The 20,212-nt window shown below is 40.7% G+C and overlaps 1 protein-coding gene across 7 annotated transcripts in view; it reads left to right on the top strand.

Annotated features, from left to right (window-relative positions):
• The window catches only part of ADGRB3 (adhesion G protein-coupled receptor B3), a 1,417,427-nt gene that overhangs the window by 1,365,168 nt on the left and 32,047 nt on the right, over positions 1-20,212 (top strand). For all 7 annotated transcript variants that reach the window (XM_077289969.1, XM_077289967.1, XM_077289968.1 and 4 more), the window contains 2 exons: positions 11,528-11,567; positions 19,394-20,037. In XM_077289969.1, the coding sequence (XP_077146084.1) occupies positions 11,528-11,567; positions 19,394-20,037 (684 nt within the window). The remainder of the gene's footprint in view (positions 1-11,527; positions 11,568-19,393; positions 20,038-20,212) is intronic.

Raw genomic sequence — 20,212 nt, 5'->3', positions numbered from 1 at the left:
AACATAGGGTTCATGCATCATTTAATCTATCAGCAAGTTTTTGCTATGTAATCTGAAAACAGCATGATGTAGGAGTTAAAACACAGATTTCAGCGATTCCTCTCCAAGGTTTTGCCTGCTTGCAATGATTGTTTTAGCACTAGGAGCTCATCACTGTTGGGACACAGCAGCACGTGCCTCCTGCTTTGGCAACGCTCCCTCCTGTGATAGGCAACTCACTGTCTATGGACTTTGTACAAACACAGCCTGATGTGGGCGGGGATAGCTTCCTCAGCTCCGTTTCCTTGCTAAATCAAGCTCTGATTGTGTCAGAACGGCTGCACCCAGTAATCTAATTGACACATTGTTGGATTCGGGGTCTCTTTGCCTACACTAGCCTGCTTTCAGCTGAGGTAGCAAAAATCTGCCGACAGATCCCCTTTAAATTGATCTCCTAGGCCTGATGAGCCTATGAGAATTCACATCAGATTTACTGTAGCATTCAATTTCAAAACCTTTCCCAACTATGCCCAGGTGATAAAACTTGTAAAAAGAAAATACAGCCATTCTGACATTGTTTTTAACAGAAGTAACCAGCCTCATTGGGTCTAATAGATCTGTGTGATAATGCATTAAGTTTGTATTGAGAAATGTGGTGATAGCTCTACTTTACAGGGAATCTGTTACCAGGTTTTTACAACCTAATCTAAGAGCAGCAAAATGTAGATCTAGCATTGTGAATGCCTATGTCAGAGTTTGACAGCGGTATTTAACAGGTTTACAGTGGTGGGCGCCACTCCACACCAAGCACGATTACTTGAGCAGGTACGAGCTGTAACATACAGCCATTACCTGCCGGATATAGGGCAAGTTTACCCCGTGAGCCCACTTCATACACCCACTTGCGCTGTACATGTACGGCACATGTCGTGAAGGGGTTGATATATTACTAATCTAGGTAGAAAAAAGACTAAAAAATTGATGCAAAGTAAGAAATGTAGTAATTTTCATTAACGCAACGTAAGTTGACTGACATAGCAAGGAAAATGATAATTTCCCTCCTAAGAATGATTCACCAGAAAAGTTCTTGAGAGCTGTATATTAGAGTAATTATAAAATGTCACTGTAATGCTGGTTTATTAAATGTCACTTACAGCCAATGTACTTCTGGGAATAAGTGTCACACACTTCATTAGGAGGCAAAAACCTATTATCCAAACCTAGGGACTAAATAACAAAAGCAAAAAATGATTCACATAATAAGTAGAGTCAAATTATTCGGCTGTACTTTAAAGACATTTTATTTTTATTTTAAAGAAGAAAAACAGTAAAGCTTCACTAGAATACAATATTAAATGCTTTGTAATATAGAAAGGAAATCAAGTCTATAGCAGTTTGCATTGTGAATCTTAAGGGCGGGGGAGGAAGTATTGGAAAGTAATGAGGCCGACATTACTAAGAAGTAGACACAGGAGGTTGGCAGCAATTAAAGGTACTGTAGTAATGCATGAAAAAAACATGGAAATGAAACAGAACCATACACCATATCTAAAGTAAAACCGAAGAAATATATTTAAATGGTTTTTTATTAAAGTAATGCTTTGCATTTTCTCTATTTTTTGTCATGCATACATCTCAATTAGTGACTTTTTGATTTGCCACAAATTAACCAAGCCGTTAGTACGTTTTTTAAAGTTATCTTTTTCTGTTTAATTAATTTTCTGGATTTTTATGTCAGTATGACTTTTCCATATGTATTAAACTACAATAATTAATGAAATACAACCTTTTTTAAAAGTTGAAAAAGTGGGTGAAGAACTACTCCAGGCCTATCCATGCCCCCAAAGTGATTTTATGAATGATATTTATTTTGGCTGAATTTTGCAAAATGAGTATCTTTTTGCACTAAAAAGTTGCACAAATTGGTCAAATAAAAAACAGCAATTTTGATTTTGCGCAACATTCATGAAGCACATATGCCATTTTAAAAAATTTGGCTCAGAAAATGGCAACGGAAACCACAAAACAAAAGTGAAAAGTGACTTAAAGAAGAATGCAAATAATGATTGGGGCAATAGACTCTGTTTATTACTTTTTCTGCGCTAATTGAATAGTAATTCAATGAAAGCAATCCAACCCTTACAATGGCATACATGGAAATGGCTAAATATAAAGACGATTGGCTCTCTGTTTTCCCTCTACGTCTCAGAGATGCTGACAACATCTAAGTGTTATGCTGTTACCTGGGATATTGTAGCTGCTATGGGGTCTAGGAACCTAAATGCTGCATATCTCTGCTCAGAAGTGACGTGTGGGTGATAATAACTATTGATATTACTATATGACTATTGAATATTGCTATAAGACTATTGAATACGACTATTAACCAGAGTAAATAACTTTTGGCTGAATGCTTCTTCGGACAAAAATCTATTCGTCCTGAACTCCCACATACACAATCTGGCAGTGGCTTATGTTCCTTAAAAACAAAGCTTTGGGAGCTAAAATTTTGATCCTTTTTTCCTGTTATCTTCTGGTTTACAGTCAATAGGCTCTCATAGTCATGAGATGATCAGGATGGATTGCTGAAACAAGTGTGTTTAACTGACTTTTCTTCAATGTGTAAGGTCACCATATGGCTGCTGATGTTGGGATGTTTCTTAACTTTCATACTACAATTGTGAAGTGCAATATTATATAATATGTAGACTGTCCTTCTACAAAATACACATAACAGATCATTTAATTAAACTTAGTTTTGGGATTGTGTTATTTTTCTAGTGGTAACTGCAGGGGACATTTGGTGGTTGCAGAACATAACCATGATAGTTTATCTTTATTGGTGCGAAGTGTAGGAAAAAGAATTGAACAGTATTTTTAGAGGAGACAGTGTGTTTGCATATGAAATAAGAGGTCCCCTCTAGCTCCTTTAGTGAGTTGTCAGATAACTTATTAGTAAAGTGCTTTTATCATCTGGCTTAAAGAGGATTGCATGCTTATCGTCTTGTCAGAAGTATTCTGCAAAAGTTATTATGTTAGACATTTCTGTTGAGTAATGTTGGAAGTTGCAGAAAATAAAGGAGCAGGCGGAAAGACTCTATGTATTTTTTCTGCACACTAATATGTACGTGTTGAAAGCTGGAAGCAATAGAATTTCATTCTGGGCCACAACTCAGTGCTTCCCCTAGTGGTTGAATAGAATATTCAATGAGATGGCCACTTGAGCGCAATAGAACCACACCAATTAAAATTTCAATATTTCCAGTCGGTCCACAAACATTTGTTATTATTCTGTCAATTAAAATAACATATCACTGAATTACTTGTGGAATTCCATTATTAAGGATATAAAACAACACAATTGATAGCTAGCCCTAAAGTGGGAACAATGGCTACTGGTGGAATAAAAATTGAAGGCGATAGTTGCGGTATAATTAAAATTAGATACATATGGCGTACAGGGCAGCAGCTAGAAGATTTAATAAGTATTTTCTGTATGGTGGACTGACTTGATTACTAATATTCATCTTGCATGTCATAGTCGAGCTTCTGCGCTGCTGCGTAGTTAATGCCTTCTGCCTGCCTTCACCTCTGTCTTCCAGATAAATGTTGCCATAAATTTCTCGGCATTCAATTTCAGTGAAACCTGTTATCATATTTGTTTGGCAGAGATATGTATATGCTGTAAACAACCCTGCTAGTCATTGAGCACTGCTAAGTGTAATCTCTTTAACTATACTAAAATATTTCACTGTGCAATACATCACAGTATAATGTGCAGGAGATAGGGGTTTATCTTGAAAGGCTGAATTTGAACCACTAAATAATATATCGCTATTTATTTTTTTTGAACATTGAATATTTCTTGACTTACATTACTGTCCATTTCATTTCATGATAATTATTGTATATGGTGTGACATATTAAAAAATATCAATAGTCCCCTTACTTTAACCCCTTTCTGACCTCGGCCGGGATAGTACATCCGAGGTCAGAAGCCCCGCTTTGAATCGCGATCTGCCCGCGCCTATTAACTAGTTAAATGCCGCTGTCAAACGCAGACAGCGGCATTTAACTACCGCTTCTGGCCGGGCGGACGGAAATGATCGCATCGCCGACCCCGTCACATGATCGGAGGTCGGCGATGCTTCAGCATTGTTGCCATAGAGTTCCTTGAGACCTCTATGGTTACTGATCCACGGTAGCTGTGAGCACCACCCTGTGGTCAGCGCTCACAGCACACCTGCATTTCTGCTACATAGCAGCGAACATCAGATCGCTGCTATGTAGCAGAGCCGATCGAGTGGTGCCAGCTTCTAGCCTCCTATGGAGGCTATAGAAGCATGGCAAAAGTAAAAAAAAAGTTAAAAAAATAAAAAAAATATAAAAGTTTAAATCACCCCCCTTTCGCCCCAATCAAAATAAATCAATAAAAAAAAATCAAACCTACACATATTTGGTATTGCCGTGTTCAGAATCGCCCGATCTATCAATAAAAAAAAGCATTAACCTGATCGCTAAACAGCGTAGCGAGAAAAAAATTAGAAACGCCAGAATTACGTTTTTTTTTGGTCGCCGCGACACTACATTAAAATGCAATAACGGGCGATCAAAATGGAGACGCTACGGGTATCGGAAAATGGCGCAATTTTTTTTTTTTTTTTTTTTTTTTAGCAACGTTTGGAATTTTTTTTCATCACTTAGACAAAAAACAACCTAGTCATGTTAGGTGTCTATGAACTCGTACTGACGGCAGGTCAGATTTAGCATTTAGTGAACCTAGCAAAAAAGCCAATCAAAAAACAAGTGTGAGACTGCACTTTTTTTGCAATTTCACTGCACTTGGAATTTTTTTCCCGTTTTCTAGTACACAACATGGTAAAACCAATGATGTTGTTCAAAAGTACAACTCGTCCCGCAAAAAATAAGCCCTCACATGGCCAAATTGATGGAAAAGTAAAAAAGTTATGGCTCTGGGAAGGAGGGGAGTGAAAAACGAACACGGAAAAACAGAAAATCCCAAGGTCATGAAGGGGTTAAAGGGCTTGTCCACTATTAGCACAACCCCTTCGTAAACTAAATGTTCAGCCTCGATAAAATAATAAAGTCTATACTCATCTCCTGTGATGGCGCTCTTCCCCCGGTATTGGCACTCGAAGTCCTGGGGCTGTGATGCGGTGGAATGACATGTGGTTCTCGGCGCCCAATCAGCGCTGGAGTCGCTGTCTCCACCTTCGGACAAACTGAACATGAAGAGGAAGTGAGAGATCAGCTGATCCCGTACTTCCTCTTCATGTTTCATTCATACGAATGCGGAGACAGTGACGCCAGAGCTGATTGGGCGTCAGGTGTCACAACACTGCATCACAGCCCCAGGACCGCGAGTGCTGACACTGCAGGAACGGTGCCAACACAGGAGGTGAGTATAGACTTTATAGGGCTGAACATTTAATTTAAGAAGGGGTTGTCCTAGTAGTGGACAACCCCTATACATAAGCTCCAATTCTTGATTGATATCAAAATTATATTGAATATCATATCTTTCTGTAGTCTTCACTTAAAAGGAAGTCTGTCCCCTAATCTGAGTGCAGTAGATTGTAGACACAAAGACCCTGATTCCAGCGATGTGTCACTTACTGCGCTGCTGAGTGTAGTTTTGATAAAATCACTATCAGCATGAGATTATCACTAGAGGACTAGTAAACCTGCTGCCATGTAGTCCTCCATATTCATGAGCTCTGTATGCCCTCACCTCCGACTACTGATTGGCAGCTTTCAGTGTGCAATGCACATGGGCAGAAAGCTACCGATCAGTGATGTAGGCCGGATTATAGACTGCAGCATTTAGAGAACTGCTAGATCTGCAGGAAATAAATCAGTGATTTTATCAAAATGACAGCAAGCAGCCCAGTAAGTGCTACACTGCTGCAATCAGGGTATCTGCCCTCACATTATGCTGTTATCCGATACGGTAGCATAAATCTTGTAATAGATTCCTTTCAAGACATTTACCATTTTTTGTCGGCAACACTTTAGCACCACCATTCTGACAAAGAGCTTAGTCACTGTTCTTAGCAATGTCCGTCAGTGGTATGCGTAGGAAGTATTCTCCAATTGTCCCCTGACTGCCCCTGACACATGCTACTATAGTGGCATACAATGTCATCCATCCCCCATAGTTTAACATATTAAAAAACATACATCGCATAGTATATGTTTTTACTGGGTGCCTTTGTATGGAACAACTCAGAATATTCAAAAAATGCATACTGATGTATGCCAGCCTATAAACTACAATATACTGGGCTGTGAAAAGCATTTGCCCCTCACCCAATTTTTCTATTTTTCTCCCCCCAGTTTTTCACATTTAAAAAAAGTTTCAGCTACTCTTAGTATAAGACAAAGATAACATAAGGAAACACAAATACAGCTTTTAAATGTTAATTCCATACATAGAAGAGAATGATTTTTTCACAACCTGTATCACCCGTATGACAAAGTATTTACCCCACCCCCACCCCATTAAACCCAATAACTAGTTGTGACTCACTGACTTTGTAATAACTTAGGCTGAATCTTTTACAGCACTCATCTTTGCAGAATTGTTTGCATTTGCTACATCAGAAGGTTTGGAAGATTGCTTGAAGTCTTGTCACAGAGAGTATCTCCAAGGAATTTAAGTCAGGACTTCAGCTTGACAGCACTAAAGTCTTAGGCTGTGTGCACACGTTCTGGATTTCTTGCAGAAAATTCCGGAGAAAAACCTGAAATTTTCTGCAAGAAATCTGCATGCGTTTTTGGTGCGTTTTTTTCCGGACATTTCCCAATGCATTTTATAGTGGGAAATCCGCAAAAAAAAGTTTTTTACCGCGATGCGTTTTTTTTCGCGGAAAAAAACGCAACATGTGTTTCTTTTGATTCATCCAGAGCTGGACTTGCTTGTGTGCTACAGATCATTATCCTGCTGCAGGAATCATGGCTCGGTTTGGCTAGTGAAATTGAATCCAATTGTCAGTAGAATTTGGTCAAAGAAGAAGACTAAGCAAAATTGTTGAATCGATTGTAATTATGTATGTAGTGGTGTGCAACTTCCCCAGTTAAAAGGGCCGCTCTAGTCTGTCATATCAGCTCTGTAACTTTGCTGGCTCACACAGTGTCTGCTGTGTGGGTGGTAGCTGCCTTCCCAATGTAAGTCCATGAGACTCAGAACAAGGCCTTATAGCAGAGGTTCCCAACCTTTCTGAACTCGAGAGCCACATCCAGCTCCTGTCCCACTCACAGTAATGACACCCAGTGACCCCTATTACCGGTATTATGACAGCCAAAACGTTTCCACAGAAATTACACCAAGCTCCAGGGTTTCCTATCTTACACCCATTCAGATCTGCTCTTCTCTGCAGGGCTGAGCACAAATGTCACCAACTAGAGATCTCCTCTAAATAGCTGTTTGCTACACCTGGTGCAAATGCACCAAGCTGGCAGACAGCCGCCAGCCACACACCAACAGCCCATGAGCCACATGTGGCTCCCGAGCTACCGGTTGGGGACCCTGCTCTATAGACTTACATTGAAAAAGTAACTTCCAGTCCACAGATAAACTCCTGTGTGAGCCATCTAGTTTAATTTCAAGTCTTGTGAGGAAAGATGCCGATCGGTAAGTATTTCAATGCACTTCTATGCCATTACATACATACTTAGGATGGGTTATGGAATTACAATTTTGCTTAGACTTCTTCTTTGAATGGTTGTTTTACTGTACTCAAAGTGCCTCTTCAGAGAGATAGAGGACTGGAACTCTACATCACCACCTGTTGGGAGCAGTCATCCTACAAGTCACTATCTACCTTTTAATGAAAATTGTAATATGACTTAGAATAAAAGCCAAATCATAATCTCAATTTGCAGACATGGTGTTTTGGTATATTCCCTCTCATCAGTGCAAAGTATAAGATCTGATTTGGCTAGGTGAGAGGCTCTGGAGTGAGATCTAAGGGGCAACGTTTCTTCTTGTGGATACTGATATACCAGCCATGAAATGCCAATGTAAAGAGACTTATTTGCTGTGCAATGCTCCTTCAGGGAGGAAGAGGACTAGAACTCTGTAGCGCCACCTGTTGGAATCAGTGATCCTACAAGTCACTATCAACCCAATAACTAGCCTTGTAATATGACTTACGATAAAAGCCAAATCAGAATGTCAATTAGCAAACATGATGTTTCAGTGTATTGCCCCTCATCACTGCAATATACAAGATCTGATTTGGCTGGGTGAGAGGCTCTGGACTGGGGTCTGAGGGGTAGTTTTTCTCCTTATGGAGAGTGACATACTGGCCCTGGTATGCCAATTTAAAGAGTGTTATTTGCAGTGCAGTGCTCCTCTGGAAAATTAAATATGAAAATTACCTCTTCAGAGAGGAAGAGCACTAGAACTCTATAGCGCCACCTGTTGTAAGCAGCAATCCTACAAGTCACTACCAATCATTTAATGAGCCTTACAATATGACTTAGGATAAAACTAAATCAGAATCTCAATTTGCAGACACAGTGATTTACTGTAGTAAGAAACGGGCAATTACTTTTTCATATAAGACTAAAGTACTAAGCTGTTCTGTATACCAAAGTACATATTTATTATCTAAAAAGGCCCATTTATAGTTTGCAGTGCAGTGTATAGTGCAGGGTATAGGCTGGCATACATCATTGCACTGTATAGTGCAGGGTATAGGGTGGTATACATCATTGCAGTGTATAGTGTAGGGTATAGGGTGGCATACATCATTGCAGTGTATAGTGCAGGGTATAGGATGGCATACATCATTGCACTGTATAGTGCAGGGTATAGGGTGATATACATCATTGCAGTGTATAATGCAGGGCATAGGCTGGCATACATCATTGCAGTGTATAGTGCAGGGTATAGGGTGGTATACATCATTGCACTGTATAGTGCAGGGTATAGGGTGGTATACATCATTGCACTGTATAGTGCAGGGTATAGGGTGGCATACATCATTGCACTGTATAGTGCAGGGTATAGGGTGGTATACATCATTGCACTGTATAGTGCAGGGTATAGGGTGGCATACATCATTGCACTGTACAGTGCAGGGTATAGGGTGATATACATCATTGCACTGTATAGTGCAGGGTATAGGGTGGTATACATCATTGCACTGTATAGTGCAGGGTATAGGGTGGCATACATCATTGCACTGTATAGTGCAGGGTATAGGGTGGTATACATCATTGCACTGTATAGTGCAGGGTATAGGGTGGCATACATCATTGCACTGTACAGTGCAGGGTATAGGGTGATATACATCATTGCAGTGTATAATGCAGGGCATAGGCTGGCATACATAATTGCAGTGTATAGTGCAGGGTATAGGCTGGCATACATTATTGCAGTGTATAGTGTAGGGTATAGGGTGGCATACATTATTGCAGTGTATAGGGCAGGGTATAGGCTGGCATACATTATTGCAGTGTATAGGGCAGGGTATAGGCTGGCATACATCATTGCAGTGTATAGTGTAGGGTATAGGGTGGCATACATCATTGCAGTGAATAGTGTAGGGTATAGGGTGGCATACATCATTGCAGTGTATAGTGCAGGGTATAGGATGGCATACATCATTGCAGGGTATAGTGCAGGGTATAGGCTGGCATACATTATTGCAGTGTATAGGGCAGGGTATAGGCTGGCATACATCATTGCAGTGTATAGTGTAGGGTATAGGGTGGCATACATCATTGCAGTGAATAGTGTAGTGTATAGGGTGGCATACATCATTGCAGTGTATAGTGCAGGGTATAGGATGGCATACATCATTGCAGGGTATAGTGCAGGGTATAGGCTGGCATACATCATTGCAGTGTATAGTGTAGGGTATAGGGTGGCATACATCATTGCAGTGTATAGTGCAGGGTATAGGATGGCATACATTATTGCAGTGTATAGGGCAGGGTATAGGCTGGCATACATCATTGCAGTGTATAGTGTAGGGTATAGGCTGGCATACATTATTGCAGTGTATAGGGCAGGGTATAGGCTGGCATACATCATTGCAGTGTATAGTGTAGGGTATAGGGTGGCATACATCATTGCAGTGTATAGTGCAGGGTATAGGATGGCATACATTATTGCAGTGTATAGGGCAGGGTATAGGCTGGCATACATCATTGCAGTGTATAGTGTAGGGTATAGGGTGGCATACATCATTGCAGTGAATAGTGTAGGGTATAGGGTGGCATACATCATTGCAGTGTATAGTGCAGGGTATAGGATGGCATACATCATTGCAGGGTATAGTGCAGGGTATAGGCTGGCATACATTATTGCAGTGTATAGGGCAGGGTATAGGCTGGCATACATCATTGCAGTGTATAGTGTAGGGTATAGGGTGGCATACATCATTGCAGTGTATAGTGCAGGGTATAGGATGGCATACATCATTGCAGTGTATAGTGCAGGGTATAGGCTGGCATACATTATTGCAGTGTATAGGGCAGGGTATAGGCTGGCATACGTCATTGCAGTGTATAGTGTAGGGTATAGGGTGGCATACATCATTGCAGTGTATAGTGCAGGGTATAGGCTGGCATACATCATTGCAGTGTATAGTGCAGGTGCAGGGTATAGGCTGGCATACATCATTGCAGTGAATAGTGTAGGGAATAGGGTGGCATACATCATTGCAGTGTATAGTGCAGGGTATAGGCTGGCATACATCATTGCAGTGTATAGTGCAGGTGCAGGATATAGGCTGGCATACATCATTGCAGTGTATAGTGCAGGTGCAGGGTATAGGCTGGCATACATCATTGCAGTGTATAGTGCAGGTGCAGGGTATAGGCTGGCAGACATCATTGCAGTGTATAGTGCAGGTGCAGGGTATAGGCTGGCAGACATCATTGCAGTGTATAGTGCAGGGTATAGGCTGGCATACATCATTGCAGTGTATAGTGCAGGTGCAGGGTATAGGCTGGCATACATCATTGCAGTGTATAGTGCAGGTGCAGGGTATAGGCTGGCAGACATCATTGCAGTGTATAGTGCAGGTGCAGGGTATAGGCTGGCAGACATCATTGCAGTGTATAGTGCAGGTGCAGGGTATAGGCTGGCAGACATCATTGCAGTGTATAGTGCAGGTGCAGGGTATAGGCTGGCAGACATCATTGCAGTGTATAGTACAAGGTGTAGGCTGGCAAATATCAATATTGATTTTTGGGACATTCTGCTGAGCTTTCAGTACGGCGACTGGGCACATTTCTAGCACTGTATACCTTATCACTATATCTGCAGGGTAACAGCATTATTCAATGTGACAGGTTCCCTTTACCAATCTACTGTGTATTCAGTATGCAGTGGAATGACCTATATTGAGTTGATTAATAATTGTATTGACCTTTCCACAAATATTTCTTGTCAATAATGCACAGTACATTATTAGCGCATGGCGTAGTGAAGATAATGGCATACATATTTTGGGGACCATATGTTGTATATATTGATTTACTTATATCTTTATATCTTTTTCACTAACAGACAGACTTTGAAAAAGACGTGGACATTGCTTGTCGGTCAGGTAAGAGCATACAGTATGTCAAGTAAAAATCGATACAACACCGTGCGAGCGCTACAAGTTTATGATTACAGAGGTTACGAGGTCCCCTGTAGTTAAAAAAATGGGTATCATGCGCAGTCATTTTTCAAAATTGAAATAAAATGGTGCTTGCCAGTGTGAAGACTTGAAGCAAGGATAATACTGTGTAACCCGCACTGAATGTGAGATCATGAGCAACAGTACCGTGCAGTATTTGGGATTTCTGCACCAAGGAGAGAATGACTAAAAGGCACTAAAACATTCATAGATGAAAGCTTTAAGCAAAAACATCTATTCAGTAGGAAATACATCCATGATATGACTGGCTTACACACCACAGGATTACAACACTCTAGAGGCTAAACACAATCCGTCCACGGATACTTTTTAATTTCGAGACTTTAGTGTCTAAAAGAGTCACGTCTACAACTGTGATGAGCGGCTGAGAGCCACATTCATGTATATACAGTTATAAAAAGTTTGGGCACCCCTATTAATCTTAAGCTTAATGTTTTATAAAAATTGTTTTTTTTGCAACAGCTATTTCAGTTTCATATAACTAATAACTGTTGGACACAGTAATGTTTCTGCCTTGAAATGAGGTTTATTGCACTAACAGAAAATGTGCAATCTGCATTCAAACAAAATTTGACAGGTGCATAAGTATGGCACTCAACTTATTTATGGTTGTAGCTTTGAAAAGAGTATTTTATTGCAGTCCAAAATAAACGTTTCGGTCAACAAGAGACCTTCTTCAGTAAACCGACTGCTCTTATGGTGAGTATAGCAGGTATCCCTGTACATCAGTAGGATCCATATGTGTGGGGTCTAGCCCTAAGTGACCTATCGGGAGAGTAAATTCCCAGGTGTAGCTATGCGTCTAATGTGTCATCCGGGCCTAAGGCTTCAGTTTTGTAATGAGAAAAATGACCAGTAAATGGAGTATAGCAAGATGCGTCCCTTAAAACAAGGAGGGCGTACTTAGTAGAATTGAATACCCCTACGTGTCCATGATGCTGCGTGTCTAGCGGAGTGTCTGCGGAGTTCCTGGATCCTGGATGAAGGTATTTTTGACCATTCCTCTTTACAAAACAGTTCCAGTTCAGTTAAGTTTGATGGTCGCCGAGCATGGACAGCCCTCTTCAAATGGTCCCACAGATGTTCAATGATATTCAGGTCTGGGGACTGGGATGGCCATTCCAGAACAGTGTAATTGTTCCTCTGCATGAATGCCTGAGTAGATTTGGAGCGGTGTTTTGGATCATTGTCTTGCTGAAAGATCTATCCCCTGCGTAACTTCAACTTTGTCACTGATTCATGAACATTATTGTCAAGAATCTGCTGATACTGAGAGGAATCCATGCGTCCCTCAACTTTAACAAGATTCCCGGTGCCGGCATTGGCCACACAGCCCCAAAGAATGATGGAACCTCCACCAAATTTTACTGTGGGTAGCAAGTGTTTTTCTTGGAATGCTGTGTTTTTTTGCTGCCATGCAATAACGCCTTTTTGTATGACCAAGCAACTCAATCTTGGTTTCATCAGTCTACAGACCTTCTTCCAAAAAGAAATTGGCTTCTCCAAATGTACTTTTGCATACCTCAGCCGACTCTGTTTGTGGCGTGCTTGCAGAAACGGCTTCTTTCACATCACTCTCCCATACAGCTTCTCCTTGTGCAAAGTGCGTTGTATAGTTGACCGATGCACAGTGACACCATCTGCAGCAAGTTGATGCTGCAGCTCTCTGGAGGTGGTCTGAGGATTGTCCTTGACTGATCTCACCATTCTCCTTCTCTGCCTTTCTGATGTTTTTCTTGGCCTGCCACTTCTGGCCTTAACAAGAACTGTACCTGTGTTCTTCCATTTCCTTACTATGTTCCTCACAGTGGAAATTGACAGGTTAAATCTCTGAGACAGCTTTTTGTATCCTTCCCCTGAACAACTATGTTGAATAATCTTTGTTTTCAAATCATTTGACAGTTGTTTTGAGGAGCCCATGATGCCACTCTTCAGAGGAGATTCAAACAGGAGAACAACTTGCAAGTGGCCACTTTAAGTAGCTTTTCTAATGATTGCATACACCTAGCTATGAAGTTCAAAGCTCAGTGAGGTTACAAAACCAAAAAAAGTGCTTTAGTAAGTCAGTAAAAAGTAGGTAGGAGTATTTAAAACAAGAAAATGATAAGGGTGCCCATACTTATGCACCTGTCAAATTTTGTTTGAATGCAGATTGCACATTTTCTGTTAGTACAATAAACCTCATTTCAAGGCAAAAACATTACTGTGTCCAACAGTTATTAGATATATGAAACTGAAATAGCTGTTGCAAAAAAAACAATTTTTATAAAACATTAAGCTTAAGATTAATAGGGGTGCCCAAAATTTTTCATATAACTGTATAGTACAAGACTTATATGTGTTCAGTATGGCAATTTTGGGCATAGTTATTTCCTATTCCATCCAACTTTAGCTTGCATGGATCTATACTGATGTCCTGAGGAACATTAGGCGATAACTTTTGTGTTGGTATCCACAATAAAAATGTTAAACTTTCACAGCAATGGATGGAAGAACTCGGAAATTGTATTCAGTTGCTAATAATATTGTTATCCTTGATGACAGATTTGTCTCCTTTTTCTTTTATACATAAAAGTAATGGATTTATGAACATACTTTACTGTCCTTACTAGTCACCCAAAGAATTCCATTTCAGTAGGCTGAAGATATTAACAATTCTTGATGCAGCATAACCCAAGTGTCGTCTCCTCTTGTTTTCTAACAATCAGTAAACATTAGAAACTTAACAAGCTGCCCTGATGTGAATTCTAAAAAAATTGTATTTATCACAAAATATATATATATATATATATATATATATATATATATATATATATATATATGAAAAAAAAAGGAAAACAGCACACAAAAAATAGAAAAAAGTGGGCTTTTAATGCCTGTATGGCGTGGCAGCGTTTCGGATATTACATCCGAAATGTTGCCACACCATACAGGCATTAAAAGCCCACTTTTTTCTATTTTTTGTGTGCTGTTTTCCTTTTTTTTCTTTTATGATTGAAGCCATTGGACCTGTGGTTTGGAAAGCTTTGCACTACAATTGTGGTAATATGATGCTGTTCTGATTTTGTTTTGTATATATATACATATTTATATAAAGAAAATTTGGTAGCACTATAAAAAAAAACCTGGGTGCAATAAAACCTGTAGCGGTGATTTCCAAACCTCCAAAGTAGAAAATCGGAAAAAAAAAGGCAGCACTCCAAAAATAAAAATGAAAAAGTGAATCCCATTGAACACCTTTCATCTGGCAGGATACATTAGCCAGACAGCAAAAAGTTCTGAAGGTCTTGAAGTTGATTTGTTGGAAGCAAGAAACTTGGGCAAGTGTAAGGATTTGAACTGCTTTGACCAGGGGCAAAGAGTGATGGCGAGATGACGGAGAAAGAGCATCTCCAAAATGACAGTACTTTTAAAGTTTTCCCTTTCTGCAGTAATTCTGGTGCTAAAGAAAGTACAAGCAAGTATAACTGGTGAACTGACAATGGTGCCATGATAGACTGAAATTTACTGATTTATATAGGGAACCAAAGCTAACACTAATTACTGAACAAGTGAACAGTTAATGCTGGCTATGATAGAACAGAGTCAGACCACAGACAAATTGGAATATCAGTGGGATGTCCTGAAAAAACAAGAGTCATAGGGGCCCCTCCTTACAATACACAGAACTTAAAAGAACTGTTGCTGACTTTTTGGTACTAGATATCACAAGGCACCTTCAGAGGTCTTGTGTCCTCCATATCTCAATGGGTCAGTGCTCTTTTGGGGGCACAAAAGACCTACAAAATAGTATAGAGCTGATTTTAGGAGTAGAGCTAAGCTATGTAAATGGCATTTATATAGAATAGATCAATACCCTGGTTTCACAAACAAAAAAGCTAATGTAGGTGGTAAATCAAATTATTAAATGGAATCTGTCAGCAGGTTTTTGCAATGTAATCAGAAGGCAGCAGGAGATAGAGGCTGAGACGATGAATTCAGGGATGTGTCACTTGCCAATGTGTGTACTGTTGTTTACTAGTGATGAGTAGTGTTGAGCGATACCGTCCGATACTTGAAAGTATCGGTATCGGAAAGTATCGGCCGATACCGGCAAAATATCGGATCCAATCCGATACCGATACCCGATACCAATACAAGTCAATGGGACTCAGGTATCGGACGGTATTCCTGATGGTTCCCAGGGTCTGAAGGAGAGGAAACTCTCCTTCAGGCCCTGGGAACCATATAAATGTGTAAAATAAAGAATTAAAATAAAAAATATCGCTATACTCACCTGTCCGACGCAGCCGGGACCTCGGCGATTGTAAGCGGCAGCGTTGTTTCTTTAAAATTCGCGCTTTTACTTGCTTACGTGAATTCCCGGCTTCTGATTGGTCAGGGCGGCCATGTTGCCGGGACTCGGACCAATCACAGCAAGCCGTGACGAAATTACGTCACGGCTTGCTGTGATTGGTCCGCGTCCCGGCAATATGGCGCCGTGACCAATCACAAGCCGTGACGTCACGGGAGGCTGGACACGCGCGCTTTTCAAAATAAGCGCGTGTCCAGCCTCCCGTGACGTCACGGCTTGTGATTGGTTAATGGCGGCCATGTTCCTGGGACGCGGACCAATCACAGCAAGCCGTGACGTAATTTCGTCACGGCTTGCTGTGATTGGTCCGCATCCCGGCAATATGGCGCCGTGACCAATCACAAGCCGTGACGTCACGGGAGGCTGGACACGCGCGCTTTTAAAAATAAGCGCGTGTCCAGCCTCCCGTGACGTCACGGCTTGTGATTGGTTAATGGCGGCCATGTTCCTGGGACGCGGACCAATCACAGCAAGCCGTGACGTAATTTCGTCACGGCTTGCTGTGATTGGTCCGCATCCCGGCAATATGGCGCCGTGACCAATCACAAGCCGTGACGTCACGGGAGGCTGGACACGCGCGCTTTTCAAAATAAGCGCGTGTCCAGCCTCCCGTGACGTCACGGCTTGTGATTGGTTAATGGCGGCCATGTTGCCGGGACGCGGACCAATCACAGCAAGCCGTGACGTAATTTCGTCACGGCTTGCTGTGATTGGTCCGCGTCCCGGCAACATGGCCGCCCTGACCAATCAGAAGCCGGGAATTCACGTAAGCAAGTAAAAGCGCGAATTTTAAACAAACAACGCTGCCGGTTCCTTCGCTGAGGTCCCGGCTGCGTCGGAGAGGTGAGTATAGCGATTTTTTTTATTTTAATTCTTTCTTTTACACCTTTTTACATTAATGTTGTTTCGATACCGATATCCGATATTACAAAAATATCGGATCTCGGTATCGGAAATTCCGATACAGCAAGTATCGGCCGATACCCGATACTTGCAGCATCGGAATGCTCAACACTAGTGATGAGCGAATATACTCGTTACTCGAGATTTCTCGAGCATGCTCGGGGGGTCCTCCGAGTGTTTTTTAGTGCTCGGAGATTTAGTTTTCATCGCCACAGCTGAATGATTTACATCTGTTAGCCAGCATAAGTACATGTGGGGATTCCCTAGCAACCAGGCAACCCCAACATGTATTTATGCTGGCTAACAAATGTAAATCATTCAGCTGCGGCAAGAAAAACTAAATCTCTGAGCACTAAAAAACACTCGGAGGACCCCCCGAGCATGCTCGAGAAATCTCGAGTAACGAGTATATTCGCTCATCACTATTGTTTACTAACTGTGAAAAATGTATCACTAAGAGATTAACATTGCAAGACTAGTCCAGCAACTAAGCACCTCACAGTCTATGGACTTTGTATGTGGATAGCCTGTTGTGGGCGGGGTTAGCTTCATGAGCTCTGCTTCATTCGAAATCTAAAAACTTTTGTGTGAGAACGGCTGAACCCAGTAGTCTAATTGATACATCATTGCAGTCAGCATCTCTTTGCCTACATCAAGCTGTTCTCATATGAGTTTGCAAAAACCTGCTGACAGATTCCCTTTAAGCAACCTATATTGCTTCAGTTGTTGTTATAGCTAAAACTTAGTCTCCATCACCCCAAGCAACAAATCCATATTACTTTAGAAGTTTTGTTTTAATGACACTGAATGTCTACTTCTGCCAAAGGCTAAGACCTGTAGCCTGCATTTGCAATACACAAGGTTGAAGGGGTTGTAGAGCAACAGAACGTGTGCCTGTTTTCCTCCTGATACACGTCTATCAACAGGATTTGTATAGTATTAAAGTTTAGAACCATTTAACATGGACAAGTATTGTTTTTGGAGTGCTTTTATAATTCCTGTAAATATACTTTGTAAAATCTACTGCAATGTAAAACTGTATAGAAAACATTAATAAGAATGGTGGTTATTATACTAGTCCTGGACAATGATGGTAAGAAAGGTAATATCTTAAGGTTGTACATTGTCTAAACAGTGTTTAAGCTATAATAGTCTTATATATTTAAGAATCACTAAGAGGAAGCTGGCTACAGAATATATTGCATGACATACAATGAAAAAATAACCCTATTGAATATGTATAGTAATGTTGTCTAACCTGAAACTCACCGACTGTTACAAAGTTCTCACTCCCAGCACAAAACTGGATAAATACATTGTGGGGAACTACTGAGGACCAAAATTACCCTCCAGTTCTGCTGCTGCTCCTTCGTTACTCCATTTTCATGCCCAAAAGGACTGCTGCAGACTCAGGGAACGATGGGGAAAGTCTAAACCGTGCTTTGTCTGTCTTTCTCTGTCCCATGATTGACACAATATCATCATTAGTGTTGGTCCCGCCCAGAACCCAATGAAAGGCAGGATAGTCAAGGTTTCGACATTCTACAGAATTCCCCATGCCTCTTCAGCGCCCATTTTGGAGATGAAGGAATGGACATCAGTCTCAAAGACAAAAGGGGCAGCAGAAGAACAGATGCCATTAGATATAGTGACTATAGAATAAAAATGTATAGTCACACTTACTGTGGGGGGTTGCATTAAATTAGTGGTCTCCAACATTTCCAAATCTACAATATTCTGAATTCTGGCTATAGAGTTTAGTAGTTTTCATTTCATCGCTCTTCCAAAACCCGTCATTGCTTAGTTCTGTGATCTTAGAATTTGCAAGAGCTGGTGAGCCATGGGTTGGCCACCACTGGTCATAACCTACAAATTACAAGGTGGTGCTTTAGTTTCCTAAGAGTCTTTTCTACATTAAAGTATATCAAAGTCCCACATTATAACATTAGATCAAAGTACACATTAGATGATCTCTCCTGACATTGTCACCTACAATAAAGATGTGTAGTAGGACTGGTAGTATCAACTGCAGAATAGGAAGCCATGTTGTTTGTAGATATCTTGCTCTCCTGCTGCCTTGGAATGGTAACGTTATACATATTTCACTAAAACAATTAGTTATGAACTGGAATGCGCACTTCAATACTTAATGAGTTTTTGTATAACGCACGTTTCAATTATTGAGCATAGGCCTTACGTAAAGTTTGGAGTCTTGGAGATCACTTGAAAGACACAAATATAAACAATGAAGTGTTTCACATGAATACACAGCGCAGACAAGTCTATTATGAGCAGAAGATTAAATGTCAACTGTGATCAACCTAAACCACAGTATATGTTAATAAACTAGAGATCGGAAAAAAAGAAGCTTTTAAGCTCCAGCTTTTTAATGCAAAATACTTTAGGACAAAACATTTCGATACTAGAAATCATGCATACAATCATGCCATAATATATGCTTTGTAATTTGCAGTTTTACACAAGGACATTGGCCCCTGCAGAGCTGCTACAATAACAGGCACCCTCTCCAGGATTTCGCTGAATGATGAGGAAGAGGAAAAGGCAATGAACCCAGAAGGAATGAGCTATTCTACCTTGCCAGGAAACATCATTTCTAAAGTTATTATTCAGCAACCATCTGCCTTGCACATGCCCATGAGTATGGGAGAGATGGCTGATCAGTGTCTGAAAAAAGAGAATAGTGAATTAAGACGAACTGTGTACTTATGCACAGATGACAACCTCCGAGCCGGAGACTTAGATATGGTCCATCCCCAGGAGCGAATGATGGAGAGTGACTATATTGTAATGCCAAGAGGCTCCGGGAACATGCAGTCACAAATGAAAGATGAAAATAAAATGAACATAGCTATGGATACATTGCCTCATGAGAGGCTATTACACTACAAAGTCAGTCCTGAATTTAGCATGAATCCTGCTGTAATGGAACAATTTGGTATAAATTTAGATCAGCATCTTGTGTCTCAAGAACACATGCAGAGCCTTCCTTTTGAACCTCGCACAGCAGTAAAGAACTTCATAGCCTCAGAGATGGATGACAGTGCTGGATTATCAAGGAGCGAAACAGGTTCAACAATATCTATGAGCTCCCTAGAGGTTTGTAATATACGGTTTCTTCAGATGTGTTTCCTGTTATACTGTTCAATTATCCAACACACCTTACCAGATAAATATATGTATAGATAGAAAAAAGATAGATGGATAGATAGATATGGGATAGATAGATATTAGATAGATATGGGATAGATATGGGATAGATAGATATGAGATA

This window comes from Ranitomeya variabilis, chromosome 2, assembly GCF_051348905.1.
Source record: "Ranitomeya variabilis isolate aRanVar5 chromosome 2, aRanVar5.hap1, whole genome shotgun sequence".
Classification (NCBI taxonomy): domain Eukaryota; kingdom Metazoa; phylum Chordata; class Amphibia; order Anura; family Dendrobatidae; genus Ranitomeya; species Ranitomeya variabilis.
Note: the sequence above shows the minus strand (reverse complement) of the source record. Positions and strands in the feature narration are given on the sequence as shown.